Source organism: Macrobrachium rosenbergii, chromosome 4 (genome assembly GCF_040412425.1).
Source record: "Macrobrachium rosenbergii isolate ZJJX-2024 chromosome 4, ASM4041242v1, whole genome shotgun sequence".
In the NCBI taxonomy this organism is placed as follows: Eukaryota; Metazoa; Arthropoda; class Malacostraca; order Decapoda; family Palaemonidae; genus Macrobrachium; species Macrobrachium rosenbergii.
The window spans coordinates 64200082-64224170 of NC_089744.1; the positions used below are offsets into that span (position 1 = coordinate 64200082).

At 34.2% G+C, this 24089-nt stretch overlaps 1 protein-coding gene across 3 annotated transcripts in view; it reads right to left on the bottom strand.

Moving 5' to 3' along the window:
• LOC136835184 (uncharacterized) overlaps positions 1-13899 on the bottom strand; it is a 185970-nt gene extending 172071 nt beyond the window's left edge. For 2 of the 3 annotated variants that reach the window (XM_067098424.1, XM_067098412.1), the window contains exons 1-3: positions 12493-12581; positions 5934-6318; positions 719-829 (exon numbers count right to left, since the gene is read on the bottom strand). In XM_067098424.1, coding sequence (XP_066954525.1) covers positions 719-829; positions 5934-6217 — 395 coding nt within the window. In that variant the 5' untranslated portion in view covers positions 6218-6318; positions 12493-12581. Of the gene's footprint in view, positions 1-718; positions 830-5933; positions 6319-12492; positions 12582-13202 lie in introns of those variants that run through there. The other variant, XM_067098420.1, reaches the window with a different exon arrangement.
• Positions 13900-24089: the final 10190 nt, after the last annotated feature.

The window sequence follows — 24089 nt, forward strand, 5'->3', positions numbered from 1 at the left end:
TGTACCTCCCGTGTTGCACATTTACAGATATCTCCATGATTCCATGTGACAAAGAATATACACCATATTTACTTCAATGAATATTTTTTAATACAAATAAAATTACATATGAAAACACAAAATAAGTATCCTTTTGCTGAAAATGCAACTGCAGTTAATTAAAATGCTGAGTATGAAAACAAAATTAAGAGTTGATACCTGATTGTAGTAGCAACTCATTGGCCGAACATTCATAATGGATGAGAATGTTGAGGCAACCCGTGCTTTTTTGTTTTTTGTACTGCAATGTCTCATAAATTTATTGAACTTTTACAAAAGCATTTTCTGCATAGTCGATTATGCATGGTGCTTTGAGAATATTAATTCAAAAAACGATTTTTTTACAAATAATTGTTCCCTCAAAGGTTAATCGTCCACTATCCGCATGACCCGAAGAACTTAAGGACTTCAGCAATGGTCCATTTACCGTACTTTCGACAAGTTATGCTGTTTACATACAGTACTCAGCTGTAATCTAAAACAAACATAGCATAAAATAATGAATTTTAAAACTAACAATAGAACACTTGCATCAATATCCGACATGCATCTTTAATCAACGGTTCTGCTAGATAACTTGTAAGAAGTCTTACATAGCAAGCATTTGAACCACTTTTTTTCCTCAAATTGTTCACATACGAAAATAAATTTAATAAAGATCAATCTAATTTTACCATACCTGGAGAGTGATATTCCAGCCTCCAGATGTTGGTTTTCTGCATAGTAATTTGTTATTTCTGTTCCCTCGGATGAACTGACAATAACGTTCGTGAAGCTTTTGAATGACCACCTGAAAATTTAAAAATAATACAAAAAGAGGAAATCATGTCAGTAACTTGCAAAGCAGAGCTGCAGTAGTAATCTTTGAATCAGACTTCCTTTGGTAATAATAACTGTTTCAACGTCAATCAATTTACGTCTTCTCTATTAGTCCTTCTTATATTCTTTTCATCAGCAGGTAGATGGTGCAAAAAATTCTCAAACGTCATAAAATGATATTCTGCTTCATCAGCTGTTCATTTCCCCTAGTCTTATTACTACCTGATGGGGGTCATCTAGGTAGTAACAAAAAGGGTACGAGTTTTTTCAGCGTAACAGGCAGACCGAAAGGGATGAATTTAAATGGGTCAAATGTGTGTGTGTTTGGTGCTGACTGATTCGTTTTGTATATTCTTCATGTTTCTAGAGTGTTGTATCTGATGTGATGGTTTGCCTGGGTGAGAGTTTGACCTCTGGCCGTCCTCTTTCTCTCTCCCCTTATCTCTTTCTCTTTCTCCAAAGCGTTTGACACTGACTGGTTCCTTAGGTCTCTCCTCATGATGGCAGGGATCGATTCAGTTTCATTTATGGTAATGACAGTAGGTTCCTGGCCTAAGATGTGTAGAGCTTCAAAGAGGCACAGGCATCTTCTGCTGTTGTGTCCAAGATCTTCACAGTATTAAATAGTTCTTCTCTTTCAGGTCTTCTTTGGTGTCGAAGTCTATGATGACTGAAATGGTTTATTCTTGTAGACGCCATATTTCACTACAAAGATCTAAAATCCATCATCCTGATGTATGAATGTTGGCATCCCCCACCTGACATCTAAATTTGTAGATTCCAGTTTTCTTCAAAGTTGTTTCTGCAGACAGCGAGTTGTCTTCCCTAAGTAGCTGAGTCATTTTTATATTTTTTGTAATATTATGAGTTTGACCTTCTCCCCAACTTTAGCGCTAAAGTTTCTTTTAATTATCTCTATTATTGCGTCTTTTTGTACATATATGTCTATAATATAGCTTATTGAAGCCATTTTGTTCATCTTCAGGGTTAAGAAATCTCTTTGCTATGCCTTCTATTCATGGTAATCCTGGTCTGCTGTCTGTCTATTTTGTTTGAGAAATCTTTGTTCCATTTTATAAGAGTATCTGTGCCAACATCTTCGTCTCTTTAGTGCCGTTCGCCAAGTGGATTAGTGCCTAAGGGTTTGGTGAATAAAGGTATCCACAATAGGCCTTTTATGCCCATCAGGGCACTTAAAGATCTGATAAAGCAGAGGCTTTGGGTCACTGGTTTCCTGTAGACTAGCTGCATATTCCATTGGAGTTCCTTGAACGTACAAATACAAGATAGGGAAGAAACTGTCAGCATTTCAATCACAGGTCAAGCAAAGGGCAGAGTACTCCTCAAGGGTCCTGTGTAGTGCTTCCAATTTCTCCATACTGTCCACTCTCACAACACTGCTGTTTACATGTTGACGGTAGAATCCATGCCACGAGGAATATTCCCAGATTTCTCCGGCCCCTAGTTGACTTCAGCTCAGGATATACGTTCTGATACATTTACAACCCAGAAGTCTGGCATCCTTCACTAGCCCATCATCATTCAGATGCCGACATGAACCATCAACGGCTACAAGACATTCAACGATCTCACTCAGGAAATTCCAAACAGTACTGCCTCCTGTTGTCAAAATATTTCAACAGGAACTCTAAGGCTGCCCTTCAACAGGTATCAGTGCCTTGTTGGACATCTCTTTACTAGCACCTTTGTTAATGTGATGACTGAACATATCCCTGACAGACAATACTCAAGTGAGTACATTCAGGTTGCGACATCCTTGTAAAGCTATTTCCAGAGGAAAGCGTCATGAAGGCCCCTTCACCATCCATAAAGGCAATCTACTTTATCAAACTTTTGGTGTTGATGGGAGTCCTAGTAGGGGTCCCATTTGCCAAGGATCTTAAACAGGATTCCTTGCTCTCCACCTCAAAGCACCATTGATAGGTAAGACAACGCTTTTATGAGTGGACAATGAAGATAATTCGGAACATACAAAATTGAGAGGAATTAACCAGTTACTTCTGCAGAACCTTTCTTTTATGACCCTTGGGAAGTTTTTATACGTTCCCCTACAAACGAAAATAATATACGACAATAGTGAAGACACAAAATAAAATTAATGTCACTAAAATAGAAGTTGTTTTCAATGATACTGTCCTTAGAGATTCCATAATAATAATAATAATAATAATAATAATAATAATAATAATAATAATAATAATAATAACAACTAGTTTTCAACTGTCTGTCCTGAAGTACAGATACTGCCAGTCAGCATTTATAAGAAGTTCAAAAACTGCTCTTAAATGTTATCATAGAAACCTATTGCTTATTCAAAACTTTTTGAAATCATACACTATAATGAACAATTCCTGTCAACATAGTAATAAAAAGTAAAAGTGTTAGGTTTACGAAAACTGGGGTTTGGAATTAGTTAACAAACAACAAATTTGAGGGTGAAATGTTCCATCCTCCAGAGTCCCCTGTTTTTCCCTCAAACTAAATTATAATCTTGATATTGATTCTTAGGCCCAGAGTCCTCTATCATAGCTTTGGGAATTTTGAAAATTCCCTACCTACCAAATTTGATTAAACTTAGATAAAATATATATATATATAATATATATATAATATATATATATATATATATATATATATATATATATATATATATATATATTACTGGCTTTTAAACTGATCTCTTACGCTGAATAAACTTCGTCATAGATAATCTGAAAAAAAAAAATCCCAATCCCAAGTATCACACAATTAGGCTAATGTTCAACATAAGCAAAAAGAAATAAATGGGGACCTTTAATTACGCCCGATACCTTGAAAATGGGCCAAAGTAAGATATATTTGAAGATGATAATCACCCCTTCCCAAGGTACCTACCAGTCAAGTGTAATATATAAATAAACAGAGAAATAAGATATGTTCAAAAATAAAATTTGGGCCTCTGAATGGACCTTTGATCATAAAACAAAGCACGCCAAAATAACGAATATTTTACACTAACTATCACCAGCCCCCCAAAATTATGCTACCTACCAACCGTATTTCACAAAAATCACAAATTCAAAATACGCTAAGGCCAAAAACATTTTGGAAAACTTATCAACTACCCTAAGGTACTTTAACATATCTACAAAGTTACATTAAAATAAGGGGGGGGAAATGACAACTTTTAAAGCAATCTGTGACCTTGAGAAATGGGCCAATGTAAAATTGAAATTTAATCCGACCTTCAGAAATGGGCAAATGTGAAAATGAAATTTTTTCTGACCTTGAGAAACAGGCCAATGTATATAATACATATTTTAGCTGACCCTGAGAAATGAGCCAATGTATAAACTTCAAAAATTATTTGGATAAAGTAATCACCATTCACCATGTATCTGCTTACCAACTTTTATTAAAACTGAAACTGGAGAAAAACCAAAATGATGACAATGAAAAATTTTGAATGTAAATTGACCTGTGAACTTGAAAATTAATCCAAGGTAAAAAATATTTTGAAAAAAAAAAAATAAATAAATAAATAAATAATCACAACCCTTAAGGTACCTTTAAATTGACCGGTGACCTTGGAAACTGGGGGCGGGAGAATATTCGCCAATCCACTTAAAAAAAAAAAATTACTTACAGACAAAAGCGGATAAAATATTTCGAATTCAGAGGTTAGTACACAAGCTATTTCTTTCAAATGGTGGGAAAATCCCATCTAGACATTCTCTACCTAAGGTGCCTTAGGTTAGAAGTGGCTCGAGAGAGCAGATATGCGAGTGAAAAAAAAAAAAATGTTTATTTGCCCCAGGAGTGGTGAGTTACTATATTAATAGACTTGCAATAATTATAAGGCGAAGAATCGCTATTTTTAAGTTCTAAGGGATGACATAAAGGGCAGTGAAATATGCCCTTTATGTCAGTGGATAATTATAATCCTTTGGACAAAATCATAAACTGGCACGTCACACTACAGAAATGAAGCCTAAAAAGCAATTTTCAAGTTCGAAGAATTGTCTCAGAAATTACGATTACGTGAAGTTATATGAAACAACTCGAATGGAATACTTGGACTGCTAATATTACACTATGGAATTTTCAATCAAAGACGGTTTTATGATGAGGAAATAAACACGGAATTTAGCCAGGTTCTTGAAAATAAAGCAATGGAAATGAATGGCTCATTAAACACAACTGCTCTTGACTTGCGCACAATTTGCAACAGAAATAGTTATATGAAGAACTTCATTGTTGTTACATTGAGGACCGACTTGTGGAGATTCATGAATAAATTAAATATTTAAGAAGTAAACTTCATTAAAATTAAAATCTTTCTAGGTAAATCAGCAGAAAGAAATACGAAATTATTTCAGTTAAAAAGTTTGATATTCTGTAGAATATGCAGTCTATGAAATATAAACTTATACTTAAAAGGATGAAATAAAGTCTTTCTGTAAGGAATTAAAGAAAAAATAAACATCCTGAAAAAATATATATGGCAGCATTTTCTGTTACAAGAAACTGCAAATATAGGTTCTTGCTCATGTACGTCTGTGATATCGAAGAGTATTTTGGTAAGCAGTGACATTTATATTAAGGGAAGACGTGAAACTGAAGAAATTTCTTACACTTGGAACTGATCGACTAAATAAAAACAAGTTATAGTAGACTGACAGTCACGAACCCTACCATTCTAGTGGAACTATCCTGATGCATTGTGTAAATATTTTCAGTTAAAAAAAGAAAATCACAACCCTGTCATATTTAATGTGATAGATACAATTATGCTTGTTTTATATAACAGCCGAATAAAATGGATGTCAATCCATCCGTTACTGACAGACTTGACCACCTCACCAAAAGCTCATTCCACTCTATAAGAGAGAGAGAGAATCTAGTATGTTCAAGACTTCATGCCATTATCTGCAATTATACCATCCTGCAGACACCGTGACAACTAATGATATCATGCTCCTATAATAGTAATGTGCCTCCATCACTTTTGTACATAACGGTAACCTTGTCGGTCATTGGAACAACTGAAATTATTTGAATAATAAAATCTTTACCTGTTAGCATGTGACACAGTTGATCTCGTCGTAGCTGATGAAGTGGGTGGGTTTGACTTTACTGCAGGTAACGCAGCTTTTGATATGGAAGATGTCTTGACCCTTCCACTGATGTATGTTGGCTCAGCAGCCGTGGGTGACGGAGGAAACATCGCGGCTGTCCGCTTTTCTGAGCCATATCTCCGAGCAGCCTCTTCGAACTTCGTTCTCACAAAAGTGTTAATCTTGAGTAAATTCATGTCAAATACCCCACACCTTGCGGTACCTGACGTAGGGCTTCCCATGTCGTGATGCTACAAGTTTGGTAAACAAGCTGCGATGTTTTTAATGTCTTCATAACAGGTTTACATGCTGGAAGCTATAACGTCACTACCTGGGCCCACATCTGTTAGTAATGGATTGAAAATCAGTTAACACATACAGTAATCACAAAAGTTTACAAGATTATATATATATATATATTATATATGCTCATATATATATATATATATATATATATATATTTGTAATTTCCAAATGGTCCTGTGGATGATTTATATTAAGTCCTCACGTGAAAATGAAAGGAATTGGTACTGAAGAAATTTTTATTCCAAAGTCATCTTCAACTGATCAGACTAAATAAAAACAAGTTATAGTAGACACAGATAACAATAAAATAAAATGAGTCAACAACCCTTACAACATTCTTCAAAAAACTAAACATACCTTAGTGCAAATGTGTAAATATTTTGCCAGTTAAAAATCTGTTTGTAAAAAATCAACAGCTTGTTTTACCCTGTCAAGAATTTAATGTGTCCATCTTAAAAACCATCGCTCAAATTTTATTACTAAAAGAACAATGAGGCATCCTTCGACCAACAATAAAATGGAACTCCTAAAAACAACTGTCAGCTGATCCATCCCCAAAGTCTACGTGGCAAAAATGGCGCTTGAGCTGGTTGCAACCCGTACATTATATTTATGCTGTGTGACTCTCTTACTTAGTTCCACCAGATTGTCCAATATAAGAAATTAGAAGTTGAGCAATCAATTTTGTACACCCCTCCTGCTGGCATTTCTGGTTTGTTACAAAACAACAAATTCTTGATAGACAATTATTACTAAAAACAACATTTATTTTCAGACATTTCCGTGACAATCGATAAAAATATCGGTATGGCAAAACTAAAATATTTTCAGTGTCATAATTCATCACCTTTTGACTATAAAATGTTTTTTGGCACTTTTTGGAACCCATCGATAAAATTGAAGGATAACATAATTCTTCTGCAATTATTTGAATAATTTCCTCTGCTAAAAATTCAGGATCACAAATTCTGTATGCTCTTAAAAACATCCCTGAGAAGACTGATCGTTTTATCTTGTGATGGCTGGAAAAGCTGAATGAAAGATTTACTGCTGTTGGTTTCCGGTATAGTTTGAATTTAAATCCGTTGTCAGGTTCTCATAACGACTGTGTCAATATGGTACAAAATTGATTGCTCAACTTGTAATTTACCTTATATTGACAATCTGGAGGAACTAAAGTAAGGAGTCACACAGCATAAATATAATGACGGAGGAAACCAGCTCAAGCGGCATTTTTTGCCACGTAAGAGACTTTTCTGACCCAATAGATTGGAATTCAGCTGAGTTGTTTTTAGAGTTCTTTGAACAGATTGTTGGTCGAAGGATGCCTCATTAGTTCTTTTAATCTTTTGAGCGATGGTCTTTTTAAGATGGACGAATTGTTAAAAAGCTTTATTCTTAAGGATGCAAGAGTAAAACAAGCTGTTAGATTTTTTACAAACAGATAGTTTTGTACTGGCATTTGTAGTAATTACATATTTCCACAAGCTGTTTTTGTTTTTTAATGAATGTTGTTTACATAACAAATGGTTGTTGACTCATTTTATTTTATTGTTATAACCCATATTGCTTTCTTGTATATGTTATTCTCTAAACTCTGTTAGTACCCTGAAGATGACTATTAAAAAGTCAAAGTCTTGGTACCATCACATACAGTAATTTTCACAAAAGTTTATTAAGATTATATATATATATATATATATATATATATATATATATATATATATATATATATATATATATATATATATATATATATATATATATCTTTCACACCAGAAGCTACTTTACCACTTCGATAGTAATAATCAGCAATAATGCAAAACTGATTTACTGGATAATTAATCATCTGAAAAAGTGTTTTGTGCACATATACCGTAGTGTGATAACTTCACTATCATAACAAATAATCGAGACCTATATTAGTTTGTCCTACAATAAATTTTTATAACTCAGCCTACACTGGGCCGAGAACTATTAGTATTCTATGAGTAAAAAGCTTGTAGCGCACTGACATCAGTTTAAAATCTGAATGCTAAACCAGTCTACTGTGCATTTCAGGGCCGTGTCTAGGCCTAATTGATTTTCGTCGATAAAATCTTACCAAAGCATCGGATATTGATCGTATTTTGGAAATAGCTATTTGAAGCAACAGCCTAATTGTCAAAAATATGCAGTGATGTCTAATGTGGATAATTAAGGCACTTATCAGAGTAAATCAGAGAAATTTAAAGGGAAACTTAACTAAAACCAGCATGCTTGTAGATAAAGGCTAGTAAAACGTCATCACTGAAGGCCCTCCCACTCATTGACGTACTTTACTGGACACCCCGCCCACATACTTTGTGAATGAAGACTCAGTTGTTGGTGGTAATAGTAATAGTAGCAGTAGCCCATATGGAATTCTTATATTGTTTCACACACTCAAACACCTACCCTACATTCTCTACCTCTCTCTCATCTTTTCGATGAGTCTCAAGTAGAGTACAATAAGGGAATGGGCATCAAATGTTAGTATTAATTGTGTAATACAGTTGCAAGGCGCAATTCACGTTTCCTTTAACTTGAATTATCCACAAAGTCTGACAGTAACACTCTCTGTGAAAACCATTGTTACCCCGGAGTTTCTGTTGCTTCATATCGTCTCCTCAAAAGTTCCGGTTCACGTGTACCTGCTTAGTACTGCTAAATGAATGTAACATAACGTAAGTGTTCTAACCTTAACGTCCTTAATGCATGATCAGTCCCATAATAAATCCACACTGCTTGGTACAGCACACTATTCCCCCCTTCATTATTTTATTTGTGTGCTTCTGTGTCAGTTTTGTTGTTTCTATATGCTTGATTCATTTACTTGAAACTGATACTAATGTTTGTTGTAGGGTTGCTGAGTGGTTATCATTGAGTCTAGGCTATGTATTCCCGGTTTTATCTATTTATTTATTCTTTTATGGATTTGAAGTTACTCATTCGTTCAATTTTCAAATATTCTGATTATTTCATTTACATCGCTTATTATATGCATATCTCATTTAATCATAACTACATTGTAGTGCTAAGTTAAGTATACCTTAGTTTAACCAGACCACTGAGCTGATTAACAGCTCTCCTAGGGCTAGGCCCGAAGGATTAAATTTATTTTACGTGGCTAAGAACCAATTGGTTACCTAGCAACGGGACCTACAGCTTATTGTGGAATCCGAACCACATTATAGCAAGAAATGAATTTCTATCAACAGAAATAAATTCCTCTTATTCTTCATTGGCCGGTCAGAGATTCGAACTCGTGGCCAGCAGAGTGCTAGCTGAGAATGGAACCCACTCGCCCAACGAGGAACTACATTGTGGTGCTGAATGATACTCATAACTCATAGTCCAAGCGCTTGGGCTATGCCCTAAATTTTTTAATCCACTACTAAGGGATTCAGAGCCGATGAAACACGATTTTTCGGCAACAACTTTTTATCAAAGCATCGGATAAAGGTGAAAGTTGGCAAGTGTATATTTTATTACCCTACCTAATTTTTGCCAGTATTATTTAGTACCTAAGTTCGATAGTTTTGATGTTTACAGAGTAAAATGAAGGCGCCAATGCTGGAACCGTGAAAATCAGACAAGGATCCTAAAACCATTCGTGACGTAAACAAAATATGACGTCATGAGGCTCCGCCCATCCACCAGGTGGGCAGTAAGTCACTAACAGGTGAATTCAACAATGACCAGCAGGATATGGAATTGTCTCTGTGGTTGCTAGACTGCATTTGTGCTATGGCTTGCCACTCTATACAAGCGAGAAGACCCATGGCAAGATTTACTGTAGCGTGAATTGGTAATTATTTCTATAGTGGGTAATAGTTACCTGGCAACATTCATCTCTTGGTGCAGCATATACAATGCTATAGTGTCGAAACCTGAGGTAAAACAAAACGGACTGTCTTTTTGTATTCCAGCCGTAAATAGATGTAGATCTAACAAATGAGCTACAGACTGGTTCATTATGTGGATGAATTACATACACTGAATTATTTGTAAAGTAGGAACAATACGAATATCAAGAAAACAGAAGCATTCCAACTTAACAGCCTAGTCCCAACAACTGCTGTGGAAGTAGCGATGAAACCTCCACAAAGTAATGATAATAATAATAATAATAATAATAATAATAATAATAATAATAATAATAAAATAATAATAAAATTACTGAGAGTGACAATTTAATCAAGGGGACGATGACAAATCTTGCTTGCCATCATTGATATCGCTGAAGCCTAGGATGGGAACTAATATCAATTAGTGAATATATCATCGGCAAGGGGGCAGAGCCACAACGAAGAGACGTTTTCCCCAAACCTAAACTTCTCTTCACTGTGGGTGGTGCCTCATGACGTCACTATTGTGTCCAAAACCCTTACCTGCGATTTTGATGGCTTTCGCATAGGAAACACTTTTACTCTGACAAGTACCAAAAATGTTGAACTTAGGTACTAAATAATACTTGTAAAAATTAGGTAGGGTTAGAAAATATACACTTGCCAACTTTCACCTTTATCCGATACTTTGATAAAACGGTATTGCCGAAAAACCGTGTTTCATTGGCTCTGAATCCCTTAGTAAACCATTTATAGTATATTATCTTACAGTTTTGATAATTATCGCATATCCTACTCAAGGTATTGCTTATTATACAAGAGGGTCAAATATTTGTGTTTCTACGATCATTATCATACTACTGGGAACCTGCTATTACGTCTGATGTCATAGTTTACATCACAACCACCCTCTTTCTGGGTGCTTACTAAATTTTGATAAGTTTCCCTTTGAATTTCCTTGATTTGCTCTGATAGTGGTTTCAAATAGCTATTTCCAAAATATGATCCACATCCGATGCTTTGGTAAGATCTCAGTGACGAAAATCTATTAGACACGGCCCTGAAATGCACAGTAGTTACTAAGTATGCGTCTATTATATGCCAACTTGAGCATTATACATCCTAACCTAACCTCACCATCGACCCCACAGAGAAGTGGGAAAAAATGCGGAGGAAGAAGATCCTAACCTAACCTCAACTTAGACGCGGGATCGGGAGTCTTAACTTAGATAGTTTTCCCAGCACTGGAATGTGAAAACAAATTTTTGTCACCAACTTCCACACCAACATGATGCCTACGATCATAAAACTAGTCAATAAAAATCGTCCCTGTGGGCTACCACCACTCTAAATCTTCAAGACCAAGTGAAGGAAGGGTAAATTGTGCGTCAAGGTGTGTAGCCTATTATGTTACGGGGAGAACTCATGCTTACAACAATAACCTATTCCTCACTTTGCTTTGCTGTGTGATGTAATAGATTCACTTGGTTAAATCATCAATCAGTGGCGTTCCTGAGGGGGGTGCTGTTTGAAATCGCCCCCCGGGCCCCAAAGTGAGGGGGGGGCCAAAATGAGAAATTTATGATATAAAATTTCTACAATTTGCATTTACAAGTGCCTTTAAAATGATCCTATAATTGCTCATATTCTAAACATTATCCCAGTTGCTTTGGCTCGCTTCGCTCGCCTCCCACCCCATACGTGGGGACCCAAATGGGACTGTGCCCCCAGGGCCCCAAAATGTCTAGGAACACCCCTGTCATCAATGAACATAAACAACGCGAAGAATAAAAATGCAATAGCACAAGATATTGTTAGTTACTACAAGGTCAGTTTCAAGTTTTAAAAAGTTTCAATGCTTTTGTGGTCAAGGACTCAAAAGGTATTCAACATACTGAATCGATTTCATTGATTTAGATTTAGGGGTAACATTCCACTTCATCATTTGTAAATTGGAAGCTTAAACTAAAATGACGTAATCTGTATACCGTATAACGAAGAATGAATTAATAGGTCTAGGATTTTAATCGTAACTACTTTCTGTAGGGTTTTTTATATCTATCTAAATTTACGTATTGTTTGGTTTTACTACAAACCGGTCAGCAGTGGGCTACTTTGTCAATAAAAAAACATAATAACACTTGCCCTTGCTTATCACAAAAAAAATTAAAGTCAGGAACAATGTTTCCTCGTCCAAGCTGTCTTGTTTTCACGACAAAATATCATCCAAAACCAGAGGCTACTAAGTAGTTTCGTAAAAGAAATCACACCAAAGTTTTACGCATTATCTCTATCCCAATCATGATCTCTCATTTTATGAACGGTAACTAATAGAATGGTACCTTTCGTCACACACAGAAGACGTTCACCAGTCTTTTCCCACGACTGTCTGTGTACTGAATGCACTTGAACAGTACTCCAGGACTTTGGCGGGAAAAGTAACTGGGGAGTGGGGAGGGGGGGAAACTACGGACAATGGAAATTAGCTACTGTAATATAAATGCACAAATATATATATATATATATAAATATATATATATATATATATATATATATATATATATATATATATATATATATATATATATATATACATATTGTGTGTGTGTGTGTGTGTGTGTGTGTGTGAAACGATGCCTGGAATGCTTTTTATTGCCAAATATTCTAACAAACTTGCCACTTGGAACACTTCAAAATTACTCTCAAGTTCACGTCTAAATGAGGAAATGTACAATTAAACTGACTTTGCTGCTGTTGTCTATACAGTGTTGTACTATTATACTCATTATTTTTTGGATCGTCTGTTTCTGTAAATTATTTTAGTGTTTTAATGATCGCAAGATACTCTAACTGTAGGTTACCTTATGCTTTTACTACTATATGTACTACATTTACAGGTATACTCGAATGGCAGAAGACCCTGGAACTAACTGTGGTTATGAACAAAAACAGTCATGAGAGAAAAATGAACTGATGGTTGATTTTTTGCAAAAAAAAAGTTATATGTAAACAACATATCGTTGGAATTAGTGTATAGGCCTAGTGTACCTACCTCTTAGTGACGATCACTTATTATAGTTGTAGGTGGTCACGGCTTTGATCTTGCCTACTTATGTTGCAGAGAGCCGGTTATACTATTCGGCACTCGGTCTAATGCTTTACGTGACTCGCAAATCACGCCCAGTCTGAACGGATTTTCCTTAGGAGATTCCGAACCTATAGTATGCCCTGTCACTCCTGTCAGTCGAAGACTCGAAGCACACCACCTTACCGATATCGCCACTAGCTTAGCCTAGGGTTAGGTTTTGTGAACCCAGTGAGCAAGGGACCTAACCCAGGCCTACGGCCCATGTGCTTACTTTTAAATTAAATCAGTTAACACTCACATTTGCACAGCATCACGCACAATCTGATTTAAATAAACAGAGTTAAGATTTTAGCCGTTTCTGACTGTGCTCAACACAAGGCGAAAATCTCACAGACTGATCACAAACTATAGCTTAGCCTGTAACTCACTGCTATCACAGCGAATGCCCATATAAAATACAGTACAGGTCACAAAAACTAGCAGCGTATTTCAGTCAACCTCAGAGAAACAAATCATAAACAATAGTCTAGCATATACGGCACTATTAACTACATACTTGGCCGCCATCACTGAGAGCTACTTGGAAACTGAGGCAATGAGTCAATGACAGTGATTGCAAGGTCACCCAATCTACCTTAATGTGATAAATACGTTTAGTAACAAGTGTTCATATGATTGCACATTCATATAAGCAAATATGCAAAATAATCACAAAATACCTAATTTTCAAAAAATCTTTATATAATTACCATTATGGATTAATATCATTAATTATACCGATAGTGGTTTATAAGGATTTTTTAAGAACATTTGACGTCCTTTTCCAGATTCAGCAAAGGGCATGACAATGAGGAGCTGAGTAAATGAATGTCCTCTCTAGTACAGGAGGATTGGCAACCCGATCTCCCGCCAACATACTAGATTTACTGTACTCATATTTTTTTTTTTTTTTTGCATTAAAAATGTGAGGCTGGCAAGTCAGTTTGTGCATTTGTGATTGTTGTAGTTGTCTATGCAATGATACTCTGATCCACATGCAAGCATTTGTTCAAATTCTTAGTACCTTTGCATAGCACAAGTAGGTAAATATGGTATTACATCCCTGATTTGTCCAAGTACTTTAGTTTATAAAGGGACAGCTTGTTCACTAAAATTATTTTAATTATTTCTTAACAATTCTTTATCTTGGATTACATACTCCACAGCCAAATTTTTAATTCTTATGCCTGTAGTATCTGAGACATTACGACTCTTACAAATACATTTTTGTCAGGTTAATCTTTCTGGATTTGAGGAAGAAGTTCCTTGGATAAGATTTGGCATATGTTTGGTTATGATTTTACACTATTACAAATAATTTTCTTTGGGCCTTAATGGCTATCAGTTCATGAAAATGCAACCACCCCAAAGGGCAAGTTTTGACATAGGCCTAAGGTTTGCCTTGCTCCAAGACATTTGGTGTTCCAATTCTATGGGTAGAAGGTATGCCATCCAACTCGACCAAACAACTTCCATTCAGAAGTTTTCAATTAAACTGACGTGGTTGTTAATGATGCATCAGTGTAACAGATAAACAGAGGTCCAGTCTTCATTGGATGCTATGAATTAACACTGGCAGTGCAAAAAGACCTGTAAAGGTAGAAAAACCAGCCCACCACCACTGATTATTTCTTCCTTACACCAGGCAAGCCTACCCAATTCACCTTTGTGCTGTGCCATCAGAATGGATGGAATGGATAAAACTTGACATCAGTTTATCAATTCTATATGTATATATTAATTTAATTTTTGTTTAGTCTCTGTGCCCTTGGCAGAAGTCCTATAATGTGAATTTGTTAATATACCAAGAATATAATTTTTTTTTAAATGCCAAAATTGGTAGTCAGCAGTACACTGTATAATAAAAACAACCATGTTTCCATGCATGCATTTTATTCATTGCTCTTTACACCTCTTTCATGCATTAATAAAAATGTAACAAATATCAACAATTTTACAAGCTATAGCACCATCACAAATGTGAACATACTACCATACTTCATTTCTCAACATTCCAAAACTGTTAATTGTACAGTAATAAATGCACTCAATACCAACTAAAAGAAATATTTTCTGTCTGATCAACAATGGACATAAGCTTGAGCAAATTCTTTGAAAAGTGTGTTTCACTTATAAAAAGAAATATGTAGCCTATCAAAGTTTAGTGAATACCTTACAATATAACACAGCAGTGAAATCCATTATTACCAGTAATTTTGGGAATATACCTCAGGTTTATCAAAGAAAAGGTTTTGCATTATATCATCTCATTTAAATTTCAAATACTGTACTATAAATAATAAATTTTTGCTAAATCCAATTCAAAATTTATGCACAACATTTTTTTTTTATATGGAGAGAATACAACTTTTTAACATTAATGTTTTCAAACCAAATTAATAAGTTAACCAACAGTCGTGAATCAAATGTAAAAATAATGTTCTAATTTCTTAACCTTAAACAGAGAAAAAAATCCTAATTAAATATGCAGATCAAAGATAATCAGATTTCTTCTATCAGATGGTCAAAGCACAATGCAAAATAAGAAAGAAAGTTTTTCTATTATAGACACTCAGCATATGCAAAGGACAAAACATGACCTCAGCTCTACAAAAGTTAGAATAATAATCTGTGAAATCAGGTTATAGAGCATAGTCAGAAGCAAATGTTACTGTCATTTGGGAATATAGTCAATAAAGATTCAAAATAACTATATGCCAGGAACCTACTACTAATGTAATAACCTGAGAGAAAGCCCAAGTTAATTCTTTCATTACCTCTACGCTTAATGCAAAGTATACTACTGTATTCAGAGAAATCAAATAACACACAATTGTAGTAGTAGCATTTAAATCAAATATAATATAAAGATACATTGTTCAGTAATTACTATAATGACAATATTTCACATTTCATAACTTATCATCATCATTATTAACTTTTTTATGTCCACTTTCTGCCTGAATTTCCATCAGTTGTAGGACTTCCTAGTCGACCCTCGGTTTTCACGGGGGATACGTACCACTAACCCCCGCAAATAGCTCAAATCCATGAATACTCAAAACCCCTCTAAAAACGCTTATAACTGCCTATTTTGATGGTTCAAAACCTAAAAACCCTCAAACAATGCTTATACCTGAATATTTTAGTAGTTTTATCACAAAAAGCACATTTAGTCACAAAAATTATATGAAAATACAGTAATTTGCAAATATTTCTCTATGAAAATAATGCGAAGAGGCGAATTTTCCGTGAATAATGTGTATATATGTTCCAAGAGAAATCTGCGAATAGATGAAGCCACAAATCCAGAAATGCAAATAGGTGGGGGTGGGGTCCACTGTATCCCCTTTTTCCATGATTTCTTAGGCTTCTATCACACTTGAGAAAAGCATGATCTAATTAAACTGCATGAAGTCAGGGATCCTATTTTGCAAATATGATCTTTACTTTAAGTTATATTAATCATTCAAGTATTCATAATGGAAGAATCATTAGGAAACATGATTACTGTCCAGCATCTCTATTATGCACCCTCTTTTGTGATAGAATACTTTAACATCATATGCTAGTTTTGTATAATGGTCTGCACACACTATTTTCAATCATTTGTATCATGACAGAGTTCAGTGTGAAACTTTTATGACAAAACAAAATTCAAGTAATGCTAAAACAACAGCAGAAATTTAAGTTTGTGATCATCATCACATTCAAAATGTGGTCTTGGGAGCCCTAAACCCACACCAAAGGATCTTGGGTAAATAACTGGAGAAACTTAGCTTCTAAGATGTCCACTAACCACAATACTGTACAATGCTAAATATGTTCACTTTGAAAACTTAAGTTTTGACTGCAAATATAATTATGATGCTGCTCATAACAAGATAGAGCTATCTGCAGAACCTGTGCTTCTCTCATTAAATTAAATAAAATGCAGACATTAAATTCCTTAATTTGATTATGGTTATGCAGACGTTACATTTATAGCTATTTTCACAGTAGTAGTAGTAGTAGTAGTAGTAGTAGTAGTAGTAGTAGTAGTAGTAGTAGTAGTAGTAGTAGTAGTAGTAGTAGTAGTAGTAGCCATAAGTTTTGTAAGTTTTGGACAAAAGCTATTTTTTTATATAGGGAATGGAGAGTAGACTTTACTAATAGCAATTTGAAAGAGATGCATTTTACTCTTCATTTAAGTAATTTATTTGTGTTAACGTACTTTCATTCTTATGAGAGTCAGTAAGTTTAACAGAGCACTTTCCCATGAAACTTTCTAAATATGAAATAATTATCATTATAACTACTTCCACTTACCACACACAAATCTAATTTCTGGAATAACAAGTCAGAACTCTAATCTTTAATTACAAAAAATGTAAAAGACACTTTCTTCAAACTACTGTACTGTAGCCTCAAATTAAAAAAAAAATTGTAGCCTCTGTCATACAACATAATGGATATGGTGGTAAAGAAATTATATGTTCATTGTACAGTTTCAAGATGAAAAATTTTGTTATAGAAAATAATGAGACTGTCTATGAATTTCCTTATATGGTTCACCTTAAGAGGTGCTGTACATGTACATAAAAGGTTTTCATTTGTTAACAGTGTAGAGCAATTTTTGTAGTTGGATATGTAAAAAAAAGTTATGTTGGATATGTAAAAAAAAAAAAAAAGTTACTAATTTAGGAATAAAACATTAAACAACAGCTACAGTATAAACTTCCTTTCTGAATTGGTAATGTATATGTAAGCTGAAGACAATGCCTAAATGCTTAAGAAAACTTTTAATATGACAATGCATCTAGAAATTTTGGAATGTTCAAGCATTTAATACAGTATTATCATTATTATTATTCTTTGTTAGTATAAGCAGTCCAATGAGTCATAAATTCCTAACTTTTATAGGCCAGGTCAAAAGGTATAAGCAGTCCAATGAGTCATAAATTCCTAACTCTTACAGGCCAGGTTAAAAGAGTTTTTATTTCAAAGTAAATAGCAGATCGTACCTAATAAATTAAAACTAAAAGTTTAAAGGTTGGATAAATTGAAAATGAGGAGACATTTGCCAAAATTTCCTTGATTGATCATCCTCCAAAATTTTACAATCATTGCTGGTTGACTTAGACATTGTGATAAAATATATAGAGCTTCATTGTCACAATTTTCTGCAAATAAGGACTGGGTCAAGTAGGCTATTAGGAAATATCAACTGGTCAGTAGAGTACTGTAAATTCAACTTAGATTGGAGTCAAGGTTACCAGGGATTTTAGCATGGCAATGGTTTTGAAGAAAAATACAACCCTACAGTTGACATTCAGTAATCCACAGTGCACAATATAACCTTACAATTCCCTTTTATTTAACTTATGTTACACTGTAGGGAAGGGTACTCAGAACCATATCCAAAAAGACGAAATGCCTTTGATACTAAGTACTCGGGCCACTCTGTATCTCAAGCAAAAGTGCCATTCTGAATACACTAAATACATGACATTTAACCAAACTGATCACTGACATCTGAAATATCCTTGTTTATACACATACACATGCACACTTTTTTGAATATACTCCCAAATGACAAAAATTACAGAATGTACCACTTCATCTGATCTCATTTTTACATCAGCAATATACTGAAAAAACAGTACATTCTGCATTTAAACATTCCATAGTCAATAGCACTCGTGTTGAAGGCAGTTCATTTGGTAATGTTTCAAAGAATGAAAGAGATTGAATATAGTGAGAATACAAAATGAACATGGGATCCAGATGAAGATCTTAGTCAAGAAATATAGTGAGAATACAAAACGAATATGGGATCCAGATGAAGATCTTGTTCAAGCTGAGTTTCATTTTTTACATAATTACCCATTCATGATTTATTTCTCTAATTAACACCAAAAACTTGTGTAGATTTCCATTACATCCCTACTAGCCTTACCTGATAAATGTGGTCTATAGAACTACTAAAAATGCTGAGCATGGGATATATCCAAAAGTCATTGTAATATTCTATATTATACTATATGAGAATAAAGGGAAGGGCAGAATTTAGCAAATACCCACCTATTTAAATGTGTGAAAATTGATAAATGAGTTTTGAGCAGGTGAAGTGTCTTTGTGAAGAGTGTTTATGAGACATCCCCTTGAAAAGTGATCTATTTGGACCCACTTATCAATATGTAGTAAAATCATCCATATTTGTAAATTCATGTTAACACACCAAATTTTAAATCATTTGCCGATGTTCGGAAATGAAAACGACACAAATACTGCAGCTCAAAGATATTTTACCAACTCACAAGTATGGTCAAACTGCTTGCTGATAATTCTTATTAAACTAAAGTTTTTAAAAATCTACAATCAGAAAGACATAAATGTTCCTAGACAAAAAGTGCTGCAACATTCATCACAACACATTGTAACTTCATCCAAGATATCATGCCCACTGCAATAACGTATTGCAGAGCACTTGATCAAATGCAAAATTACAAATTATTCTCCACTGAGATTCTTGTTCTGATAAGTAAAAATCAGTAAGCAGGGAAAGAAGCAGAACTCCTGCATAAGTACATGTGGGATTACAATTTTCTGAATCCAGCAGTTTCTAAATACAGATCTGATAACAATTTTCTGCATCCAGTATTTTCTATATCGATGGGATTTTTTACATTTTCATGGATAACTTTACCAACTCATAAACTACCCCCAATACCTCAGGGATTGGGGTTAGAATCAGGTGCCCCACAGTCAAGCCTCACAATTAAATAACATATACAGGTATAGAAGAGAATATACACAAAACTACCAAGGATAAAACAAATTCCTTTCTCCTTCCAGTGAGTAACCACTTAAAAAACCTTAAAGCTAGGAACCTACTCATATATATGGAAAATAAAAATAAACACAGATCTGTCATATTACAAAATACATGACAATACAACATCATTTCTTAAATATAGCGTAGCTTTTCTTATATTGCATTCCTAGTTATTAACATTTACCTTTTTTTTTTGCAGCCACACTTGAAAATCAAAACATTTCATAATGTAAAAACATCCTAAAATCATCAACTAACCCCTCAGGAGTTGTATAAAACCATACAAAAATAGATGATGTTCCATCAGGATGATAAATGACAGCTTAATAAGTGAAAAATATTCCACTGCTGAAGATGATGGCAGACAGTTATGGATGGAAGACAATACTGACATTTCTCATTAAAAGCCTACTTTCAATGCAGTATTCTGCTTTTACACCTATGTCTTTTGTTAATTGCACATACAGTGGTCACATATATTTTTACTCTTAGCATTACACTATTTAGAACTCTACATTTGGATAACTTTGCATTATGAGCATTACTAATCACTATCCTATAACTCATGTTTCTTGGCAGTTTAGCTCATTAAGACTGCATCATGAAGAACTGCATTTTCAATAAGATTCAATTAGAGAATGGAATTTTATACCAACCTGAAACTTCTGTTCCATACGAAAGACACCATAAAAACTTAATGTCCTGATAGGGTCTAGTGCAATCAAATACAGTACATCATACAATGAAGCATTACCAGTGAGACCAAAAGTATAACATTCTTATTTTCAAATAGTTTAGCCAGAAATGCTATGAACAGCAGAGTCATGTCATTTCAGTTTTTCCCTACATATTAACAATTTTTTAGTTCACATCTGTGCCATGAAAAAAGTGTTATAGTGACATGCCCTTGATAAACAAAAGTTGCTCCTATTATGTTTAAGACTGGTCCTTTTTTAATACTAATTCCTCCCTGCTGAAAATTTTTTACAATAATGTGAACTTTTACTGGTGCCTATTCACTGTAATAATCTTTTTTGAGTTCAAAAGGGCATATCAAAACTTAGGTTCAATCTGGATAAAAAGCTAACCCTTCTCATTGGCACATTCTGGGAATAAAATTAGAAAAGAGTACTGTAATTCTGCTTCTTACCAGAGAAATATGTTCTTACTAGTTTAGGCACCTCATAAATCAAACTCAGAGGCATAATATTCTAGTAACAAAGCAAACTGGCATCAAACATTGGTTGTTTTCTAATAAACTTATACAAAAATATTTTTCTACATAACTATTTTGTCTCCAGAATGAGTTGGTCTAATTTAGGAATAAATGCTCCCACCTACCATGCAGACAACTCAAGCCACTTCAAGCATGTAAAGTGAGATTATTAAAGACATATTCTGCATTAAAATTACATCAAATATTTAAAGAAAAGAGTTTTAGTAATCTCTGAAAACCATCATCTGTAAAAGATGCAGTACTAATTCTATTTATTGAAACTTGGTTAAGAGTTCTTAGAATATGCCTCTTAAAACTGTATCATGCAATATACAAGACACCAACAACAGTGTATTTACTTTCACCAATTTCTGGGTGGTTGGCATAAAAAGTACACACAATAAAGGCTTTAAACTTCAGTTTAGGTCTGTGTGAATATTAATCTTCAAACAGAAACATCATTACAATAAAATCTGGCAGATAACTGATATTATAGTCAAAATTATTTAATTTACCTGTTCTTAAAACATCAATGATAAATTAGGTACTTTATAATAGATTTTTTTTCTTTGGCATGCTAAGAAATATTAAACAAGAAAATTAACAATTCATCACATTAACTACTAAAATAAAATCAGTTATGATACCGTGTCACTTCAAATCTTGACCATTACTTGAACTAGTGCCTAGTTCTTTCTCTCTGTACTACATTATAAAATGCAACATTTTTGCACATGTTGACTTATTTTCTGATTAGCACTGACAGTCAACAGGTAATGAACTCTGCATTTAGATGCTGTCATTAGTCCAGGGCAAGGCTCTCTCACTGCTGAACCCTATAAAAATATGCAAAATGAAGGTATCTTGGTATCAGCTTTTAGGATGGTATATGACTTTCCCAGGGTCAGAACCTGCTGCCTAGACCCTCTTTTATGCTATCATAATTTTTTACATTGCGAATACATTCGTACTGCATACTTATGCTAAACAGCTGCAGCATAATGCCAAATGTATTTACTCACAGAGATTTCATTAATATACTACCTTGTAATACTGTAGGTGAAAGTAGGATTGCAAGATAGAGGTGACTGGTGCAGTGTGAGTAGCTTGGTTTTAGTGAAATGAAACATTACATGAAGAACCATACTCCAAAAGCAAATTCTGCAGTAAATGCTGATCTATCACTTTGGTTCCTATAACTGATACTACTCAGACTTTACCACAGTCACAGAATTCCCAAACCACTATACATTGCAAGTATGTGTGCATAGCACTGGCAGTAAATTACTTGTTTTATACGAGTAGACTATATAACATGGGGCAAATTTTATGTTTTAACACAATCTTCATGTATGAATATCAAAAGTTACAGAGGCATAGCTGTAGCTATTCAGTTCATTTTTAAAAGAACTTAAACAATAAAACATTTTCAAACACAAATTATTCCCCTACATATACATTTGTATGTATGTATGTATGTTCTTACCCACTCATAAGCACAGATCTTACATTATTCTTCTACATCAGTCAATCTTGACTTTTTCTCATGCTGTAGCATACTTGTTAATTGTTACTAAATCCATTTACCTTATGTTGCTCCACCCTTCTGACTGATGTTATTGATCTTCTATCATTATCAACAATACAGTATACTGTTATGACTATTCTCTTGCCTTAAATTTATGTTTAATAATTAAAATTTTTCTTACATCCTGTTATCTGAGTAATTTTTCAATCATTTTAACAGTGAGTGACAAATTATCCAAAAAATATATAAGGGTCTAAGAATGGGCTCAACTAAAAGTGGACAAACTTCAGTTGAGTTATATTAAAAGATTTCATATAAACTATGATGAACCTTTTAGTGATTAGCCATGAAGCTAAACAACTGTACACATTTTATCAAGTCCCTCATGAAAGTTATGGTTGTTAATACGGGCTTACAAAAAATAACTTAAGATTCCACTGATGTGTAGTGATTCAGTGCAGTGAAATTCCTTGTCAATTTTTGAGAGGTCTTGCCAATTACATAAACTGCAATAAAAAGGAACCCCTTTATGTACTTAGTAACTGTTGCTGCTAAAATTTGTCAGGTGTGAAGATTTTTCTTGACCATATACAGAAATGCTTTTGATCAATAAGACTTATTAAGTACTCCTAGGCATCAAACTCAAGCATTCCTTTACTGTACTCAAACTGAATGCTTTACAGATAAAAATGAGAATGCTGAGCCAGGGAAATTTTGTCCAAAACACTCCATCATGAGCTAAAGATGATGGAGTATCATTTCTGCCTCAGCTAAGAAGACCCTTCATAGATCACATCATACAAGGGAAACTCACAAGATACCAACAACAGTAAAAAATAAGCTTCTAGGTTACTCTAAAGTTACTGGGGATTGTCCATCTTCAAAAATATGGACTTGGCAGTGGAGAATGACAGAGATAAACCCTTGTTTCTGTAAGTCATACATTAATTACAACTGCACATCTTGACTGAAGAAACTACTGCACACCAGTGGTAAACCCTGGTTTAGATAGTACAGGATATTTTAAAAGACATTCTCTTTTTCTAATTAGGATATAACTTTTTCTAAGTTTCCTATCATAATTTCTCTGTCCAGTCTAATGGTAATCACATTTGTCAGCAAAGAACCTCTGACCCTCTTCCACCTGCTCTTTCCTGTATAAAGCTATATCTACAGTACATAGTTGCACATCATTTACACACTGAAAAGCAGTTACTCCAGAAACATCTGCAACTCATAAAAACAACTTTT